Below are 19,891 nucleotides of genomic sequence, written 5' to 3'. Positions count from 1 at the left end.
AGGAATTTTGATATACAAATACAAACAAATCTAACTTTAGCACATTCTTTGGCATTTAATGGAAAATTAGACAACAAATTGAAATAGCCATTTTCCGCTTCATTGTGACATTAATTTATCTACCATAATGGAACAAGAAGTGAGGTCGACATCAAAATGGGAAAGCAAAAAGATTCAATAAAAGTTTGTAGCTGTGATTAAAACATTAAATACAAGACACATTGGAGAAAAACAAGAGACATTACCATCAGGGTTTGGAAAAGAGCTATATGTTTTACATAATTTTAATACGGGGGACATTTAAAAGAAAAAAAAAATTCAGGTTGTTTGGGAGTTGACAAAATTAGTTTTCTGAACACATTTTACTTTATTAGTGGCATAGTGTAGAATAACCCTTTATCAAATAAACTGTCAATTACAGCAAGACTCAAAATCACACAGGTTGAGGCCTTGGAGTTGCCGCTCCACCTCTGACCAGCTGCAGAGATGGACTGCGATAAAACTGAGCTGATGATGTAAGACCAGTCTCCTCAGTGACCATTCGTCACACGGACTGTGTTGATACACAAAGTTTTTGACCAAGTTGGAGCTAATTTGAAGGCCAAACAGAGGCACATGTCAGACTGAATGGACAATGACGTCTCCTCATAGGGCCATGGGACTGTGTGTCAGTCAATGGAGCAACAACACCAAGGTTTTTTTGGGGTTTTTTTTTTTTGTCATGATGGCTGTTACACGTCGGTGACCACAAGGGACAAGGGGTTAAAATAATTAGCTGGGTGATACAGTCAAAATAGAGCAAATTACTGAAACCAAGATGCTGTCTTTTTTCGCAGGCTTTTTGTTCTTGGCGGACCTGTGACACAGAAAATGCTGCTCATTAGCGCCACATGCAGCTCATTCAACAACATGCTGGCATCCACAGAGGGGAGGGCGTGGTACATGGGAATACTGTAAATTGGACAGGACCTCTATTGCTCTCATGAGGGAAGGTCAGCATTCAGACATATTCAGCACTGGAGACCAATTATGGTGTAAATGCTATGCAGTTTGAGTTGGGTGTGGGAGTTCATCTTATCACACCGAGCAGCATTCTCTTCAACACCCATTACATCACCGCTTGCGTTATTTCAGGTATTTCATCATAGAATATGTCTGTGACTAAATACTCATGCTTTTTGTCTCCTTATATAGAGGAAGTCAGTGGTGATGACTCACTGCACATTATTACACTGCAATAGATCACTGTTATCCCACTCAGTGTGTGTTTCACTAGGGCCGCACAATGAATCGAAATATTATCAAAATTGCAATATGGCCAAGTGCAATATAGTAATCGCAGGAGACACCATCAGACATGAGAAAACATGTTTGTTTGGTACAAACTCCAACAAAATCATGTCTTCATTTAGCTTTTTTCCAGTGAAAAATGAATATTTTAGAGCAAAAATTCCTACTTTCAATTTCATAATAGCAATATCTGTTAAAATATTTGTCTTTTACCGCCCTATGTGCAACATAATACATATGTTTGTGTGTCTGCATTCAGTTTAAGCTGTGTGTGTGTGTGCCCTGTGTCTCCACCAGATGCAATAAGGTGAGGTCGGCTACTTACGAGTATTTGCCCATCCTCCTCACCACAGCAATCACCACGGCGATAACGATGATTACTGCCACCAAAGCGCCAATCACGATGCCCACCACCTGGCCAGAAGTGAGGCCCTCTGTGGGACACAAGAGACACAAGAGCTGGTTCACAAGACTGGAGACAAAACAACAACAAAGAGTCCCCTGAGTCAGCTTTCGATTGCTGAATATCTTCAATCATTATCTATCTATCTTCCTATCTACCTGTACCTGAATTATTCAGTTGTAAAACCTATTTTTTCTTCTAACAGTTGAAAAAATCTGCCAGTGTGATGCTTTTCAATGCAGTCAACTTGTTTCCAGAATTTTCTTAAATCAAGTGGCATTGTCTTGATACTAGTGCTCTGATCTGCCTTATTCTTCCTTGTTTCAAGATATTTCCAGGACACTTGTTACCAGCAAAATTCCTGAGAAAAGGGGAAGAAAGAAAAACAAAAAAACGTTGAATATTGTTACAGTAAGATCTTGTTTTTTTGGACTGAGCAAGTGGCCTGAACCCTGTCATGCACAGCCAGTCACAATTCACTTACAACTTGGATTCACAAAACTTGATCAAGCTATTCTAGGACTGAAGACTGAACTCAAATTGATATCCATTGTATGACCTTGGCAACCATCCCGTGCGTTCCTCACCTCCACCTTCCCCATCTTCAATGATCACCTCGCCACCTTGCTCAGCGGCTCCCGGCTGCTCAGACTTGGTTTCCTCGGTAACAACGGGGGGTGCGGTCTCCACGACGGGAGCGTCTGTGGCAGCGGGCTCAGGGTTGGCTGGTGGTGCTTCAGTATCCACAGCCGGGGGGGCGTCCGTGTTGACCGCGGTTCCCTGGGTGGCAGCCGCAGCAGCTTCTGTGGCGGCGGGTACCTCATCAGTAGTGGCTTGTGTCATGATGTCTTCAGGGGCCACCTCGGGCCCGGCGGAAGGAGCCCCGGTGATCACAGTCTCATCCTTCAGGTCAACGGTAGCCTCGGGGACAACTTGTGTCCCGGGGACATCAGTCACACCTTCCAGGTCCGTAGGGAGTGCTGTGGGGCCTGAGGAGGCAACAGGTAGAGAGGTCAGAGAGGTCAGAGATGATTGGATGGATGGATGGGTGGATGGATGGATGGATTGAGGTCAGACTGCACTTCATACATCATCAGGAAACAGAATCTCACTTCCTGCTTCATTCATACTTAAATAAAGACATAACCAACACCCACTTCAATGAAATAAACATCTACCTGACCCTCAAAAGCAACATTATCAAAAGCTTTGTTATAAAAAAAAGTGCAACATTAACTTCAAAATGTGTTTACTGTTATAACACATATTGTGACACAAGGGAAACAAGCTGTAAGTCTTGAAATTATTGTATTTATATTTAATATAGTGGAAACTTTTACAACCATTTTTCATTGTATCATTAATTATCATATAATTAACATATCATTACTATTCTGTATTGATTTGGTAACATCAGGTCTGACAACTGTCATGCCAATACAGCTAATCTGAACAGATAGATAGATACAGATTATGTGGCATGAATAGTCTTCTCGTAGTAAAAATGTACATAGTGCAATATGCTTATGCGATGTCCCGCCACTTGGACAACTGTCTGTGTCTCAGCGTCAGGCGAGAATGGAAAATCAGGATGGAAAGTCCCCAGATTTGCCAGGATGGGTGAGAAAAGCTAAACTGAGTAAGGCAAATATTCACATTCCTCCCTGACATCACGTTTCCCCCAGTTTTTTTCCCCTCTCTCTCTGTCTCTTTCTCATTCTCACTGTTTGATCATTATGTCTTCCTCCTCTTCTCCTCCCCCCTTTTCTTTTTTTTTTAACTACACTCCTCCCATCATGGCTGCCGTGACAACATGGCCACCACACCCCATGACTGAATAAACGTAAACACCCCCCTCCCCCGCCTCCTTTCCTCCACCCCTCCATCCTGTCTTTAGGACTCTCTGTTTGCGTACATGCATGCCACATCCTCTGCCTCATTTCCTGTGCAGGGAGTCGCCACTGCAGCTGTCAGTGGATGACGAGAACTCAGAATTGTTAACCGTTTCACACGAACAACGGCTGAAGGGTGGAGCGGGGTGGGGTGGGGTGGGGTGGGGTGTTGCTGCTGGTGGGTCTAATGGAGAGAGGAAACACCACAGCTAGGTGATCAGCAGTTTTTTTTAGACAATCTAAGGAAGAGTTAATCTTCTCTGAAGAGGTGGGAGGTTGTTGATAAGGTGCCTGCAAGAAAAACACCTTCAAAAATGTCAGCAGAGGCATCTCACTGCTCGTGTTTTTCTCCGCCACTAGAGATACTTCACAAGATCCACGATCAAGCTTGTGGAAGTGTCTTCTTTTTTCGACTGTGGTCTACGTTTCCACGTCTTCATCTAGTACTTACTACTGCACATTCAGTTTACGTACCTCCAACCACAGCCTGACCTCACTTAAGAGAGTGTTCATTATGCACACACGATGTATATGTCATTTATTTTACACTGTTGCCACCTGAGCTGCTGTTTCCATCCCCTTATATAATTTAATTGGGGTTTGAGTCTTAAAATCTTAAAGTGGGAAAAATCTGTTAACAGGGTGAGATAATCCCACTCTTTTCCCAGCGCAAGTCAACTTGTTTCCAGCATTTTCTTGACACAAGTGAGCTGATCTGCCCCATTTCAAGGTATTCATACATGTTCCCTGAAAACTTCCTGAAACAAGTAAAACTGCAAGGGGAACAAGTGGAATTATCTCATTTTCATTCAGATTTTTCACTCTCAAAAAAATGAGATTTTAAGACTGACAATGAGACTGGGAGAGATTTTTTTTCTGCAGTGTATAAAGGATAAGTGAGAGAGAAGGATGTGTGGTGGATGTAAAGTGTGAAGTTTTTAAGTATGTATGCCTCTCTCCCTTCCACATTTGTCCTGCCCCTGTTTTTCCATGCTTTTTTTTTTTAAACTCTTTTTTTACTTTGTGCTGTTTTCTGCTCTGTTTTTACAAGGTCACAAGTCTACTTCTCATCGTACATGTGCTCTAGCGAAGGATGATGACAATAAAGTTGAACTGAATTGAATTAAAAGCAGGTTTTGTCAGAACTTAGGAGACCGTCAGTGCTTGCAGGCTTCCATTTTGTATTCAGCAGCTGTATGAAGACATGTATTTATCTTTGTGTCTTTCATCAAGGCTTGGACTGCGAAGCGGCCTGGGTTAAACCTAATCATTTCCCTCCAATAACCCAGCTCCATCTCCCCATGTTCAACATCCTCCTAGCCACAACTAAAAGCTTAGCCTGGACAGCACTGCTTCAAAATTAAGGAGGTAGATTTCAATGTGGCACCAAAATTACGGTCTACGGCTAACTTTCCACTGACAAGATGTTGGCTTGAAATTGCTTCTTCTCCCGAGGAGAAAAAAAAAAAAAAAACAGCCCTTCTCCAGCCTTCAAATCTGCCGTTCCCTCTAAACCTCTCCTACTGTAGGCACGAAAAAACGCACAGTCTTTCTTCTAAACATAGCAGCTGACATCATGTGCACTCCATCTCAGTTTTCTCCAATTGTTCTAAATACTTGAAATAATAGAGAATGCTTCACAAGGGTAAAAATAACTCTGAATGGCTCGACTTGTCTGACAAGCAGTGCGGTTATTCCTATTCCTAGTCCTTCACTGGCTAGCCTGTTCATTAGCAACGGGCGAAGTAAATATAACAAAACATTTGTTCCCACTGCGGCAGGGTATTGAAGGGGGGTTTGAACTGCGACTCAGACTATTTGTTTGGCATGCCTGCAAGCAATGATAAAGTGGTCCATGCTTCAGAGAGAATGGCCTTGCACTATGCGTATTCATTCCCCCCCTTTACCCCCACAAACAATTGTTTCATTATGTGTGCAGCTCCCACAATTAGCTCTAAGTAGTATTTCCTTCCCACCGTTCCTGACTATCCCGGGTTAATACAGCGGCATTAGTGAGTAAGGGAGTGAGATTGCTGTGTTGTGTCTCCAATTCTCTCGCTCACTCTTGAAGTCTTTACATCCACCACACATCCTTCTCTTTCACTTATCCTTTATACACTGCAGGAAAAAAAAATCTCCATTTTAACAAGCCATCGAGTCTCATATTCAGTCTTAAAATCTTGTTTTTCTTAAAAGATGCCAGTGGGATGAGATAATCCCACTGGTTTCCAGTACGGTTTTACTTGTTTCCGGTAATAAGTATATGTTGAAATAAGGCAGAATAAGACCCACGAGTATCAAGAAAATGACACCTGATGCAAGGAAATTCTGGAAAGAAGTTGATTAATACTGGAAACAAGTGGGATTGTCTCGTCCCACTGGTAGATTTTTACATTTGTTTTAAGAAAAACACTGAATATGAGACTATATGACTTCTTATGATGGAGATTTTGTGCGGTGTGACCTCCTCTCATCTCTTTCTCCTTTTTTCTACCTGTCCTCTGTCTTCCTCTGCCTGACCGTGCCACTCCCTAAGGATAGGCTTGACTGAGCCCCTCGAGAATGCTCTATCCCGAGAGAGAGAGAGAGAGAGAGAGAAGAGGGGAAACAGAGTGAGAGAGAAGAGGGGAGAGAGAGAGAGAAACGATGGGGGGGTGGGCGGCTGTGAGGGAACGGTATGTTTCTAAACTGAGAGTGAGTCAAGCAGCAGCGTGTCCCTTCTGCTGCTTGACTCACACTTTTCTCATGATCACGGGCCTGTCCCCGATTTTCTATCCCACGTTAGTCACAACAGATGTATTATAGGGCTAAGTATGGGCGCTGATTTCCAAATTTGATCCTGATTCACAAGACCCCGATTCGATGTGACAGCAATTTCAAACTGACACCACATCTATTCAGCCTGAGCCTTTTCACGTTACAAAGCCAATTTTGGAAGCCCTCGTATAGCTTTTGCTGGTGTCCAACTCCTCTCTGCCATTTTGGTTTTTAAATCCAAAATGAGGTGGGGTGGGGCGGGGTGGAGCTGGGCGGGCCGGGGCGGGGGTGCTCCCTCCAGCCCCTGCTCTTTCAAATCATGTAATTTGGTCAAGTGAGTTTCCATAGGCTAGCAGTTCAGCAGATAACATATGCAGGAGGAGAGGTGCAACAAATAACATCTAGAAAAAAAAAAACTTCACACATCGACTGAAAAAAAAGTGCATGATTTGAAAGATCTATCTGTGGAGTTTTAAAAATAAATACCAGATTGTTGAAATGAAGATCCATCTTTAAGATTAATCTGAAAAGTCATATTTTTACCCGGTCCCCGTGTGTATTGTGTGTATGTGTGAAGGAGAGTTAGTATGTATGTGCGGGTGCTAATAATGTGACACTTTGTTAGCGCAGGGTCAGCTTCAGAGCAGCACCCTGGAGCTGCCAACACAGAGCTCATCGACTTCTCAGACTACTAACGTCTGGTTCACGCTTTTGTGTGGCTTGATGCAGGTAAGCTGTGTACGAAAAAGGACTAATGATCAGCGCACACCTGAAAACCCCCGAGTACTTTGGGTACACTGTAGGAAATTTACCACCCAAACGAAAAAACAAAAACAAAAAAAAACACGGGATTCAGGAAGTTGCAGTTACTCTGATGCTTGTTTACGTAACTGTGGCGCAGTCTGTGCTGTTTCAAATTTTAGGTGGTGCACCCAGGTTGTTTGACCACAATTACATCATTGCAACTGTAAGCGCTCTGTCTTGTACGTTTCTATGTGACTCATGAACCAGGCTCAAACCATCCTGGCACTCAATGTGGGTTACAAGTGCGTGTGTGGTTGCAAGTGCAAGCTGCATGTGTTTATGTTTATGTGTGTGTGTGTATACACCGTTGGTTCTCTCCGCCACCCGCTGGGCATTAGATTTCTCAACATAATACTAATACTGATAATACAACTAATACTATTATTATCATCATCACAGGAGTTAAAGTTTATTACCTGTAATAATCAGAACAATAAACTTAAACTGTGTAGCACTAAGGTTGCAAAGTGCTTTAGATACAATAGCATCACTATAAAAAAAAATGCTATAACAACCAAGCAAAATGCCAGATATGTAAGAGAAACAGGGGTTCAGACCACACCAGGTGAAACTATAGGAAAACTGGTGATTCAAAAAAGATATAAACTGCAAAATGTGTTTTAGGAAGTGATTTAAATGTTGACCTGAAATGGCACTGGCTCCCAACATTTCCCCCAAATAAGGAGAGACGTAGAGACATGGGGAGGGAGAGTGGCCTGTTAAAGGCATGCAGGCAGGCAAAGGTCCTAGTGAAAAGTGAGCGAAGTGGTAAAGGAATACGGCAAACGGCTGGGAGAGGCAGAGGCACCCGAATGGGGTTTGAATCCAGCCTGGCAAAGAGACTAAGAAACGGAGGTTGGGGGGGGGGGGGACAAAGATATACAGTGTGAGAGAGAAAGGGAGGGAGTAGAAGGATACATCCATCATTATCACAATCAGCTGTCACTGGGGCTCCCCATTTGTGTGTGTGTGTGTGTGTGTGTGTGCGCGCGCGTGCATGGGTGTCTATATACACAGAGCCACATGTGTGAGTGTTACTAATTCGCTGTCCCGTGTGGAAGGGAGAGACTCCATCCAGACAGTGTGAGGGAGTGCGAGTGTGTCCACCCTCGGAGCCCAGGAATGTTTTCTCGCCGCTGGGGGAGGGAATTGCGAAAGTGATAGGCGCCCTGCCCATCTCACCGTGTTGCAGCGCGACGCAGCACGGCCCGGACTCCCCCGCTCAACCAACTGGAGTGGAGTCTGCTGTGGAGATACCGGGGCGTGCCGCGCAGCGCAGCACACAGCACTTGGGAGCTGGAGTAGGAGAGGTTGAGATAGGCGATAGTGGAATATTCTCAGCCTCTGTTATCACAGACACAACACAATGAGCGTCCACATATACATACAGGAACTGATTTTTTCCCCTCTTGCCTGGTCCAACAGAGATACAGGGACATTCAGCATTCCCCATCTGGACTCTATCACAGGGAGCAGACACTGGCACCAGGCCTAAATCAAACAACAGATGAAGTGGACCAAGGAAACAGCACCAGCAGGTCTGGTTAATTGCTAAAAAGTAATGAATCAGACCAGGAAGGAGTGAAATGCATCTGTCTCCTTCAGCTCCATAATAATAATCTTTCCTACTTTACTGAAAGCACCGCTAAAAAACAAACCCAAGATAAGAGGAAAAAAAACCTCTGATCTCTAGCAATCTATCAAGCGTGAGGCCTCCTAATGTATTTGTAATCTTGCTAACCTTCAAATCCAACTCCCACATCATAAAACACCCTCCCAGCTGTGTAAGTGTTCCTTAGTCAGCGGCTCTATTTCTTCTTTTTTTTTTTTTTTTTTTTAACTTTCTCTTGCTCCATGTCTCACCCTAAAGCTTATGTAGGTGCTAGAGACATGAGACATTCGTGTTGAGACGACCAGAAGAGGCAGAAAAAACTCCTTGCAGAGATTTGGGCAGAGCCCTGCTGCTTCAGCCATGTTGCTTAAGTGCCACTCTCATGTAATAGAGAGAGACTGAATTAGCCTCTTGTCAAGTGCCTGCCTGCTGCACCAAAAAACTACTACAGCCGAGTCTCTTTTGGGCTTTGGTAGACATACACACGGCTCCCAGCTAAAATGGTCTCCGCCTCTTCCCCATAAACAGATGTTTCTTTCTCCTCACAGAAATTTTTGGAAGTATGACTGAGCGCTTTTTTTTTTTCTCCCCCCGAAATGAGACTCAGTTGACGTGAGAAGCGCTAGTTCCTAACGGTCCCTCTTAACCGGCGGGGGCTTTTGACGGCATGTGTCTCATATTTGGAGTATGAGCGCAACATTTGAGTCATTTTTACAAGTGGGCACGGACAGAGGGCACTGACCTCCCTCTTCAGTGGCCAGATGTGCCGGGGATGTTAAAGAGCTGGAGAGGCAGACAAAACTCATTAAGAAGCAGAGCAGGCTGGGAGCGCTGGGACGAGGGGGGGGGGGGGGTTCACAGGATACATGGGGTTTACTAGTTAAATGGGCGAGGGTGAGGGAGTCAAAAGGCTGAGGAAAGATCTATTTTGTTTTCTTTGTTTCCCCTCTTCCTTTAAAACAGCACTGGGAACATTGAGTTAAGAATATTTTCGGAGGGTTTGAAGAGGTTTTCATTTTTCCTGAAATGACGAGGACACGTCGTCTCAAGCCCAGCAAAGGTTGCTGTGTAAAAATAGTCCCAGCCCCTATCAGTGTCCGTAACTCCCGCCTCCGCCCATTGCTCTTTCCCTCCACCAGCTATCCCCCCTTGGGTCCAGGCTCATCAAGTTGGGAAAAGGGGGGTAAGGGAGTTGGGGAAGGGCAGTGGGCTGGTAAGGGATAGCGGGAAAACGTGGGAAGGGGTTGTTAGGTGGTACAGCTTGATACCCCGCCAAAGATGGGTAAATGCTGAAGATGGCGTGACACTCTGTCTAACAACATGCGGGCAGAGGGTGGGGCACCTCTTTAAACTTGTCTCGCACCGGGTGTTCTCTCTCTCTCTCCCTCTTTTTCTCTCTTTCCCTCCGCTCTCATCCATATGACCCTCTTAAATATAGAGCTTCTTTCTATTAATACCCACACGCAAAGCAGCCCTGCCCTGCCCTGCAGCTCCCTCAGGCTTCTGCCCTGCCACACCCCCGTGCCTCCTGCGTCCCATGGGCAAACACTACTGGCAAAGGAAGAGAGAAGAAAGAAAGAAACAAAGAGTAGACAAAAGAGAAACAGAGACTACAGAGAGCAGAGATGCAAAGGCAAAGTAAGAGGAAGAGGCAGAGAAAAACTGCTGAGAGGGAAGAGAGAGACTAAGAGGGAGGACCGGATAGGCTTTAGGATAAATGTGGATGGTGTATATTACAGTTTACACCCCCCCTCTTCCCTCCCTCCCTGTTGTATGAGAATTGTTTTGGGAGCCGTCCAAAGGATATTCCTTCCTCCTCATTGCCAGTGCCAAGAATTTACGTGCACGAGGCGGCAGAGCTCTCGCTATTACATCATATTCTCCCTCGTGCCTCCAAATCAAACTTCTCCTCCTGTCCGGGGCTCAGGGGCAGGCAACAGAGTGAAGAGAGAGTGAGCACAAGAGAGAGAGAGAGAGAGAGAGAGAGAGAGAGAGAGAGAAAGAAAGGCAGAGAGGGGAGAGGGAGGGTAAACTGTTAAAATCGACACAGACTATCCACTTGAGCTGCCCCCTCTGTGTTAAATTAACACCTTCACCCAAAGTTTTGCTTTTCCATCGGGGTGCTGCCGCATGTGATTTCCAGCTACGGTGGAACATATGGGCTCAAGTCGAGCCGGCACTTGTCAGAAAAAGTTATCAGTGATGAATGAAAAAGGAGTAAATTCTCTTTTAAAGTGAAAGAAAAACAAATACCATTTTTTTTTAGAAATACTTTCACATAAAAAAAATCTGTTGAGAGATACATGTAAAATATATATATTTTCCCATATGAGAACAACCCCCAAAGTGTGTTGTTTAAAAATCAACAGCATGCCAGCCAGACAAAGAGTGGTGCAGTGTAAAAGCAGAGTGGGCAGATGGAGACAGAGAGGCAGAACGAGGGGACACCGTGTGCTAACAGCAGGATAGCGAGGGAGCATGAGAGAGTCTGGACTTACTTGCATATGTGAAGGCACAGAAAGGGCCAACCAGGGCCAGCAGGAGCAGCAGCTGAACTTGCATTGCGGTGATAACTTAATTCTTCTCCTCCAGTCAAAAAGTTTAGGGAGCCCTCAGGGCACAGATCAGGACACCGGAGCCCTCGCACACGCTGTCGCACACACACCGCACACACAACCAGTCTCTCTCCAGAGGGGAAGGGTGAAGGATCAAAAAGGTCAAGAGCAAAAAATAAAGTCTTGGAGGAGTTGGGCTGTGAGATCCTGTGGTGAAGTGAAGACAAAAGGGTGGCCTAATCAAAACAGGGCCGGTCAGGCTTGGAGTTGAGAAAAAGAGGCAGTGGAAGGATGTTGAGAGGACAAGAGAGGAGAGGAGCTCTGGCCACTTTGAGGAAGTGAAGAGGGAGAGACTGGCACACAGCAGGAAAGAGAGACAGACAGAAAGAGAGAGAGAGAGCAAGAGTGAGTGAGAGAGAGAGAGTGTATGTGTGTGTGAGTGACTGAGCTGAGAGTGGAGGAGGGGTGCTGGTACTTGGTGGTGGGCTGGGCGGGTGGGGGAGCACGGGGCAGGTTGGGGGGGCAGCAGTGGTAAGGTGGTTTCAGCGCTCTTGGTCCTGCCTCCTGTGCCTCCAATAGGCCGGTCCTGTGTAACACACACTCTGTTGGTGCACAGCCACAACCCTGCAATATCAGCAGCACACATACACACACACACACACACACACACTTTGAAAAACAGATAAATAGACCGTTGACATATCTGTCCGGAGAAGATGGGTCACCACCAGCTTACATAATTAGCCACTTAAAACAATAAACTTAAATACTCAACTAACTGAATGAATGGGGGAAATATAAACAGCCCTTTAAGCTGTCTGAAATAACTCTAAATCACAGACAGGAAAAAAAAAACAGTCATTCTAATAGAGTTGCAATACAACTCCACCAGATGTTACTCATTGCATGCTGAACACTTTAACAGCATTTAATCACTTGACGATAGCAAACAACCAGACTCGCAACGATGGAAGTGTGAATGAAAGAAGGGAGCATCCATTAACGTCACCCACACTGCCTCGGTAATAGTCGTTTAACACACTGATCTTGTTGTTTTGGTGAGGAAAAATGCTGGCGTACATGTGCGGCTGACAGACAGTGGCAAGAGAGAGGGATTTAAAACAAGCTTTCCCAATGAAAAGGAGCCGTAAATACAGTTAGAACATTGTGTGACTTTCATGCGGGCAAGCATGGTGGTCTGCCCCGTTTACATGTGACGGAGGGCAAACAAACTTGTTGCTCGGCACTAGGCTGACACCTGTTGGACAACAAGCAGTGAGGGTCAAAACAGCACGGGCCACAAGAAGAGAGAGGGTCATCTCAGCAATCATAAACTCACTTTCTCTGCATTTTGTTTCACGCAGAAAATGTGAGGATGACTTCATTTTTTTCAGAAATGAGACTCTCCAACAGGTTGGGCCTGGGTGCTGCACTTGGACATGAGAAAAGACTGAGTCAAGCCTAGCTCAGTGGTTAAATAAAGGACCAATTCACCCAAAATACGAAAAAATATATATTCCTCACTTAGTGGAATCTATCTACTCAAGAGAGTTTTTGTGTGATTTGGTGAGGTTTCCAGTGTGTCGCCCAGTGCAATGGGGCTGGATGGGTGTTGTTTTATGAAGCTCAACCTGTCAAAAATGTACACCTAAAAAAAAAAAAAAAATCAACAGCTCTTTCCAAAAGCAACAACACAGCATGGCAAAAGAGTTTGGTCTGTAACTATTTCCTGCTGTACCTATCTGCCCAGAAGGAGGCCAAATTACAGGCGGATAGATACAGTTTGCCGATGTCCTTTTGCAGGAAATAGTCGCAAACAAAATTAGTAATTTTTTAAAGATTATTTGTTGGGCATTTCTGCTTTATTAGACAGTCACAGAGACTGGAAAGACAGAGCAGAGAGAGGGGATGACATGCAGCAAAGGGTCTCAACACAGGATATTGCAGCTTAGTTTTAGTGTTACATGGCACACGCTCTACAAGATGAGCCAGATTTTAAGTAAATTTTGATAGTTTGAGCTCCATAAAACAAAACTCATCTGTATCCATTGTACTGCGAACTGGAAACCTCACCACTTTATGCTGAAGCTATCCGGATGGAGAGACTGAACTCGGGATAAGTGGGAAAATAACTTTTTTTTTTTTTTTTTTTTTTTTTTTTTTTTTTTGTATTTTGGCCAAACTGTTCCTTTAAATTCTATCATCAGCAAGCTGGTAAATGTTTTTTTTTTTTTTTTTTTTTTTTTTTTCAGGCTGTTTGTACAAACAGGACACAAGGTGATGAAATAAGGACAGCAGATGCAAGGTTAGCTCAGTAAAAATGGTCAATGACATTTTAATAAACACTGAAACATATTTTATAACTGTCGAACTGCCGTACACAGATTATCTATGACACACAAAACGCCTATGCATTTTTTTTGTCACTTATTTACAATACTGAAGGTATTTACATATTGTGTCTCTCGAAGGACGAATAACAAAATACTTTCTCTCCCTTTGCTTTTTTGTTTTCTTTTTTTTATCAGTCTTTGTTTTGCAAATGGAGGGGTACAGACTGTTATTTACAAGGACAACAACACACAAACATACAATATATATATATTTATATATATGCTGGTCACCCTAATACAGCATTTAATGGCAATAACAATGGGCTTTTTTTCTTGAATAAAATCTTGTTTGGACCAGTCTATCAACCGTTGAGTTCCCCCAAGCCAAAGAGCACTTTAAGGTCCCATATTTTACTGTATATCTATTAAATACAAACATTTTTATTTGTTTCATACGGATATTTTTTTTGAATAATGGAGCTGTATGCTAAAGGAAATCAGAGCGGACTATACACACTTGTACACACAGACAAAAATAAAAGATCACAGTAAAAAATGTTGAGTGTTTGAAAACTTCATTTAGTCTTTGCTCCCTCACGGATTGATTGATTGTTTTTTTTTTATGTCTTTTGCAAACAAACAAACAAACAAAAGTTCATACCATTCTCTCTTTTGTGTCTCATTCACTAGATGCTATCAAGCTTGATGTTGTGCAAAAACAGCAGGTCTTCCCCCTTAGGCATCCTCCAAATCACAGCTAACACTCCCCTGCCTGGCCATGCGCATCTTGGCCAGATATGTTCCATACTTTCCATCACTATAAAAGCTTGAAAAACTAAATTATACCTAAAAAAACAAAGCAAACAAACAAAAAAACTATAAATCATGACAAAATCTACATCTAGCCTTGTGTAATCCACACGCCTAATTCTTATCTCGACACGGCTCAGTGCCTGTTGCACGAGCTACTGAAAAGCCTATTCCACAGTATTTCATATCAGTTAGCTTATAGGCTGACAAATGGAGATTTTATGTTTGTGGCACATCCTTTCACCCACAGGACACTCACCTTTCACCAAACAGGCAGTGGGCAGCACCTTATAACATATGGTAACCGAAATACAGAGATAAATGGTTTTGTTTTGCTCAGGCATGGTAGACGACATAACACCCTGACAACATGGCACCATGGACTTAAACTGGCACGGCTGTTCCCCTCACATAAACACATTAGTACACAAATCCACACGTGCACTCAAAATGTGGCGAGCCAAAGGGTTGCATAAACATGTTTGATAACGATCAGTCAAAGTAAGTTCAATATCTTACCGCTCAATCTCCTGTTCTTATCCCGGACATCTCTCCCCATACGTGTGCCATATGTTGTCATATGATAAAAGCCATACCGGCATAATAAGATCATAAATGTATAATAAGAAAAGGAATGTGATGACTTATTGGTTCTGATCAGTCAGTGGATTTCCTATTGATTTGATTTTGGCGTCTAACTTACAACACATGCACGCTACTCAAATTAACACATAAACGCACTATTTATCTACACATGTAGTTAGCCTAATTAAATTATCTAAAAGTATAATAGCTATAGTAATCATAATAATCAGGTTACAGTGAGTCAAACAGTTAACAGAATTCATCCGATTGCCAAGCTGCTGACAAACAGGCTTGCCTTTGGTAAACCAACAACAGCTGCTTCATGTTTATCAAATCATAACAAAGTCACGGTTGAATCCAGTCGTATCTTTATGAAGTCCACCGACTGGCCAGCGCTTCTCAACAATGAGATTCTCTCCCTCTCGATACGCGCTCTATGTCTTATTCTATGTGCATGATGAGACATGGTTCTTATTACACAAATATGACAACATATGGAGGATGCATGGCAAGAGATCTGCAGGGAAGAATGAAAGAATGGAATTGGGAAGTCAGATATTTTATTTGCTTTGATTGGTCCTTATGAAAAGCCTCTGTTAAATGAGAAGCCTGGAAGTTTTGAACCATCTGAGGTGCCACAGCCCTCACACACACACACACACACACAAATGCATGTGCAAATGCGCTTACATACATAAATAATCGAGCAGGTGTGAGCTCCCACATTCACATTGTGACAGTTCCTCAGCTCTGGATGTCTTGATGTAATTAGTAAAGTGGCTTGGGAAGAAGATGCATGAGTTGTTATTATTTGCCTATGAACACAGAGCTGCTTATAATGAGTCATGGCATCTAAACCGAACACCTGCAAAATCTGCTAGGTTTGTAATGGGTGTCCATTAATAAAGCAATGTGACCAAAAAAAAAAAAAAAAATCAAGAACAAAGAGAAAGGAAGTACTGGTGCATAGGACAAGTTTTGGCAAAGAAGCAATACCAAGAAAATGTAGGGTTGTATGTTTGTTTTTGTTTTTTTTTTTAAACAGTAGGTGGTGCTCCATTCACCTATCACTGATTCAAGTCGAACAAGTACCTTCATTCCTCGCCTCCTAAAAAATCCTCCTTCTATTCTTACTGAGGTGAAAAAGACAGACAGTCACGTAGATGCCCAGGTTTAGAAAAAAAACAACATTGGTGTGTTACACGGAGGGAAGGGTACAATACTTGTATCTGGCAATTTTCCACTTTGGACCTACGCGTGGGTAGAACAGACAAAATACTATTTCAGAAGGGAGTCCTGACGAGACAGAGATTAGAGATTTTCTATCCACGACCATTCACCTCCACTCAGTCGGCAGTGCTCAAACTGTGCACGTATGGGACACACATTCTAGCTGGAAACACAACTGTGAGCTACAACAAAGAAAAAAGAAAAGCAAAGGAAAAAAAAACACTTCACCGACGTTTCGACGACACTTTGGCGACTTGTAAACCTGTTGGCACTGGGGGACGTGAGACGAGACGAATCAGATAACTTCAAAAGTCCTGTTGCTCTGAACAATGTGTACATCTTGGCTTGTCCGATCCTTTTAGCCGAGTAAGTCTTTTTTTTTTCGTTTTTTTTTTTTTTTTTTAGTTGCAATTGTCTTTAGACTCATCATCCTCTTCTGTCAAAAAAAGGAAAAAAAGCAAAAAAAGACTGCAAGACTGGAAAAATTATATTCCATTTCTTTTCTCTTGGATTGTCATCTGTTTTTCACATAGGCGAAAGGGGCAGGCTGGCTAGTTCCATACCTCACCTGTCATCTTCCATCTTTTTTTTTCTCTCTCTCTCTGTCTCTCGCTCTCGTTTCCAGTCCTTCTGCTGCTCCCTCTGATCTGGCGTGGGGTCAGTTTAGACGATGGAGTCCCAGTCAAAGTCGTCCTGGATGTCGTCGGCGGCCTGCATGCGTCTCATCTGGAAGTGTCCCGGAGGCAGCATGTGCTGCTGCTGCTGGCTCAACTGGCTGTGATGGCCTGCGTCAGAGAGGCGTTTAAAGGTTAATACTGATAGATACTGACACACAAATAAACCAATAAGCATGCACGCACACTCACAATAGTGTTGTCACAATAATGATTTCAATACTACTTTGACAACACTATGAGAGATTCAGTGGACTGCAGCAATCGATCCAAAATTCAGCGAAGCCAAACAGCTGAAAACTTGGCAACAGCGTCAAACAGTCTTGAACTGAATCCACTTAAACTGGTGCCAGAAATGTTAGCGCACGAGTAGAGCGCAGTACAAGTTTAAAAAAATCCATGTTTTCATATCTTTCAGTCATGTCAGAAACTTTCTCAGTAACCTCAGCAGCTCAGCAGCGTGTTAAAAGCATGCCATGTACTGCTGCAGCTTTATGCAAGTTGTTGATGTATTTATTTCACAATATGACCTCATGGCAGGCTGAATATTTATTGAATTAAGTTATTAATGAAGTTATTGATATTCATGATAAATTTATGGTGTGTTCATTGGTTCTTTCAGTGGTTGTCCTGTAATATTTTTTCTTGTTTGCTGTGAGTCTACAAGGTGAAGTGGGATATATAAATATATAGAGAGAGATATCTATCCAAAATCATGTTGTTTTTCCTTCATTGTGCAGGCACACATCCCTGTTAACACGTCATCCTCCAGTGCTGACAGTGGCAGGCCAATACAAAAAATGGAGGACAGCAGCAACAATGATGGAGGACAATGGAGAGACAATGAGATTGTAAATTTAATACGGCAGATTTATGGGGGAAATATGTCAAACCACCCTACAAAGTCTGTCATCTGACCTCCACAGCAAATAATCTGAGAAACGAGCCGCTGTTTTATTCATTGTCGTAAGAGACTATCGTGAAAATGATGTTTTTGTTTTTTTGCTTTTTTGCTTTTTTTTTTTGATGTTGTTCAGCATACATGCTTGTTGTAAATGTGTGCATGCAGGGCCGTTCAGGGTGAGGTCTGTTTACACTGATGCAAGATACAGATCAAATACAAACAAAAACAAGCACAAACATCAGATCGCAGAGGGGAAAAAAAATCGAAATGGAGCATCAAAGACCGTAATGTGAATGTAGCCACTGTAGTATCAAATATTAAAGTTTGTTCTGGCACTTGAAATTGAAATTCTGAGATTGTGGCAACACGAACACACACAGATACATCTACAAGCGCACATGTAACCCTACGTTTCTGAGTTTGCGTTGCTACCCCGTGCTTCTGACCTGCTAAGAGAGCGGCAGAGGAGTCACCTGTCATGGCTGGAGCGGTGCTGCTCATGGGAGGCATGTGTGGGTATCCTGGTGGCCCCATCATGGAGGACAAGTTCTGTCTGGAGTCCATGTACATATTCCCTGTGGGAGCGGAGAAAAGGGCAATGACTAACTGTCAGATTAGTATCCCAGTTTTCACACATGCGTACGTGTCTTCACAGAACACGAGCTGCTATCGTGCGGACAGAGTGGCAGCCGTCTTTGCTGAGCTGGTGCGATGCTATGGACTTACGCTGTCACTCACTGGTTTCCCCATGGTTGACTTACCTCCCCCTGTTTAAATCTTTACTCCAGCTCCGTCTTTACTCATGCTCACAAAGCCAATAATCCCTCGTAACACTTCATTTTTCCAGGCAGCGAATTTCATGGTAAGTAGGTGTCAATTAGTAAGTAATGTGTGTGAAATTTCTGCGGAATTACCCCCAAATTACATCAACATTTACCCCAAAAATTATTAAAAACCGAAACTTTGACTTCTTCTTTGTTACCAGACTCAGTCGACATGAATATTTCAAATCCATTACATCATAAAAATGAAAGCAGGGTCATGAAATTTCTGAAACATCATGAAATCTTAAGACTGCCTTTACATGTGCAACTGGAATGCAACTTCAGTGCTGTGCAGATTAATTTGTATTGGATTTCTACAAGAAAACCACTGAATGAAAATCATAAATTTGGTCTGCAACATCAATTGAAATGTTCAGAATGGGTTTGGTGACGCAGAAAGAATAAATCTTCTGGTTTTCAATAAACTTTGAGTTTTTTTTTTTTTTTTTTTTTGTAATTTGGGGGTCATTTCAAAGAGATTTCAAATAGGTTTTTAACTGTTGTCTAATCACCTACTTACTATGAAATGCTTACTAAAATGAAGTGTTATCGAGTTTCCTTGTAAATATAAAAAGAGGCAAAAGCAGCATAGTAAGAAGTCCTTCAACCTCAAGGCTTGTGTTCAAGCCCCTCTGACAGTGAGTGAGTGCCACAGTGTCCTTGAGCAAGACACTACCGAATCCCTGCGTGCACTAATGTGAGCTGACCCTGCACTCCTGCCTGCTCCCTGTGGAGGGGGGCAAATGTATAATTAGAATGATCTATGTACTGACCGGTGCCAATGTGCTGATTATGTTGGTTGTGTTGGCCATGCTGACTGTGCTGGCTGGCCTTAGGGTGCATGGCGCCGTGGGGCTGGGCCGGGTGCTGCGGTGCCGGTGCTGGAGTCGGGTGCTGGGCCTGTGGCTGTGGCTGGGCTGCACCCTGAGGAGGGATCACCCCTGTGGCCGTGAAGAACTGGTTGATGGAGGAACACAGGTCGGCCATCTGGGCGGCGTCCAGCGACCAGTTGTTGAGCTCAGCCTGCCGCATGCTCTCCTTTAGGCCTGGATCAGAGGGAGAGCGGGAGGACAGAAGGAAGGTGAGGGTCACGCACTAAAGCGCATTCATTATTTTAGATTCAGGATGTGCGTTTCAACCAATCCACTGACATTTAAATGAAAGTTTTGTAACAATTTATAACAAGTCTAAAGTGAAGAACTGATCATTACAAAGCCC

The 19,891-nt window shown here is 43.3% G+C and overlaps 1 protein-coding gene across 3 annotated transcripts in view; it reads right to left on the bottom strand.

The window, feature by feature from the left end:
- Positions 1 to 13,624: 13,624 nt before the first annotated feature.
- The window catches only part of LOC115362626 (forkhead box protein J3-like), a 57,658-nt gene continuing 51,391 nt past the window's right edge, over positions 13,625 to 19,891 (bottom strand). For 2 of the 3 annotated variants that reach the window (XM_030056617.1, XM_030056618.1), the window contains exons 11-13: positions 19,447 to 19,719; positions 18,296 to 18,424; positions 13,625 to 17,056 (exon numbers count right to left, since the gene is read on the bottom strand). In XM_030056617.1, coding sequence (XP_029912477.1) covers positions 16,935 to 17,056; positions 18,296 to 18,424; positions 19,447 to 19,719 — 524 coding nt within the window. In that variant the 3' untranslated portion in view covers positions 13,625 to 16,934. The remainder of the gene's footprint in view (positions 17,057 to 18,295; positions 18,425 to 19,446; positions 19,720 to 19,891) is intronic. The other variant, XM_030056619.1, reaches the window with a different exon arrangement.

This window comes from Myripristis murdjan, chromosome 7 (assembly GCF_902150065.1).
Source record: "Myripristis murdjan chromosome 7, fMyrMur1.1, whole genome shotgun sequence".
NCBI classification, from domain to species: Eukaryota; Metazoa; Chordata; class Actinopteri; order Holocentriformes; family Holocentridae; genus Myripristis; species Myripristis murdjan.
Note: the sequence above shows the minus strand (reverse complement) of the source record. Positions and strands in the feature narration are given on the sequence as shown.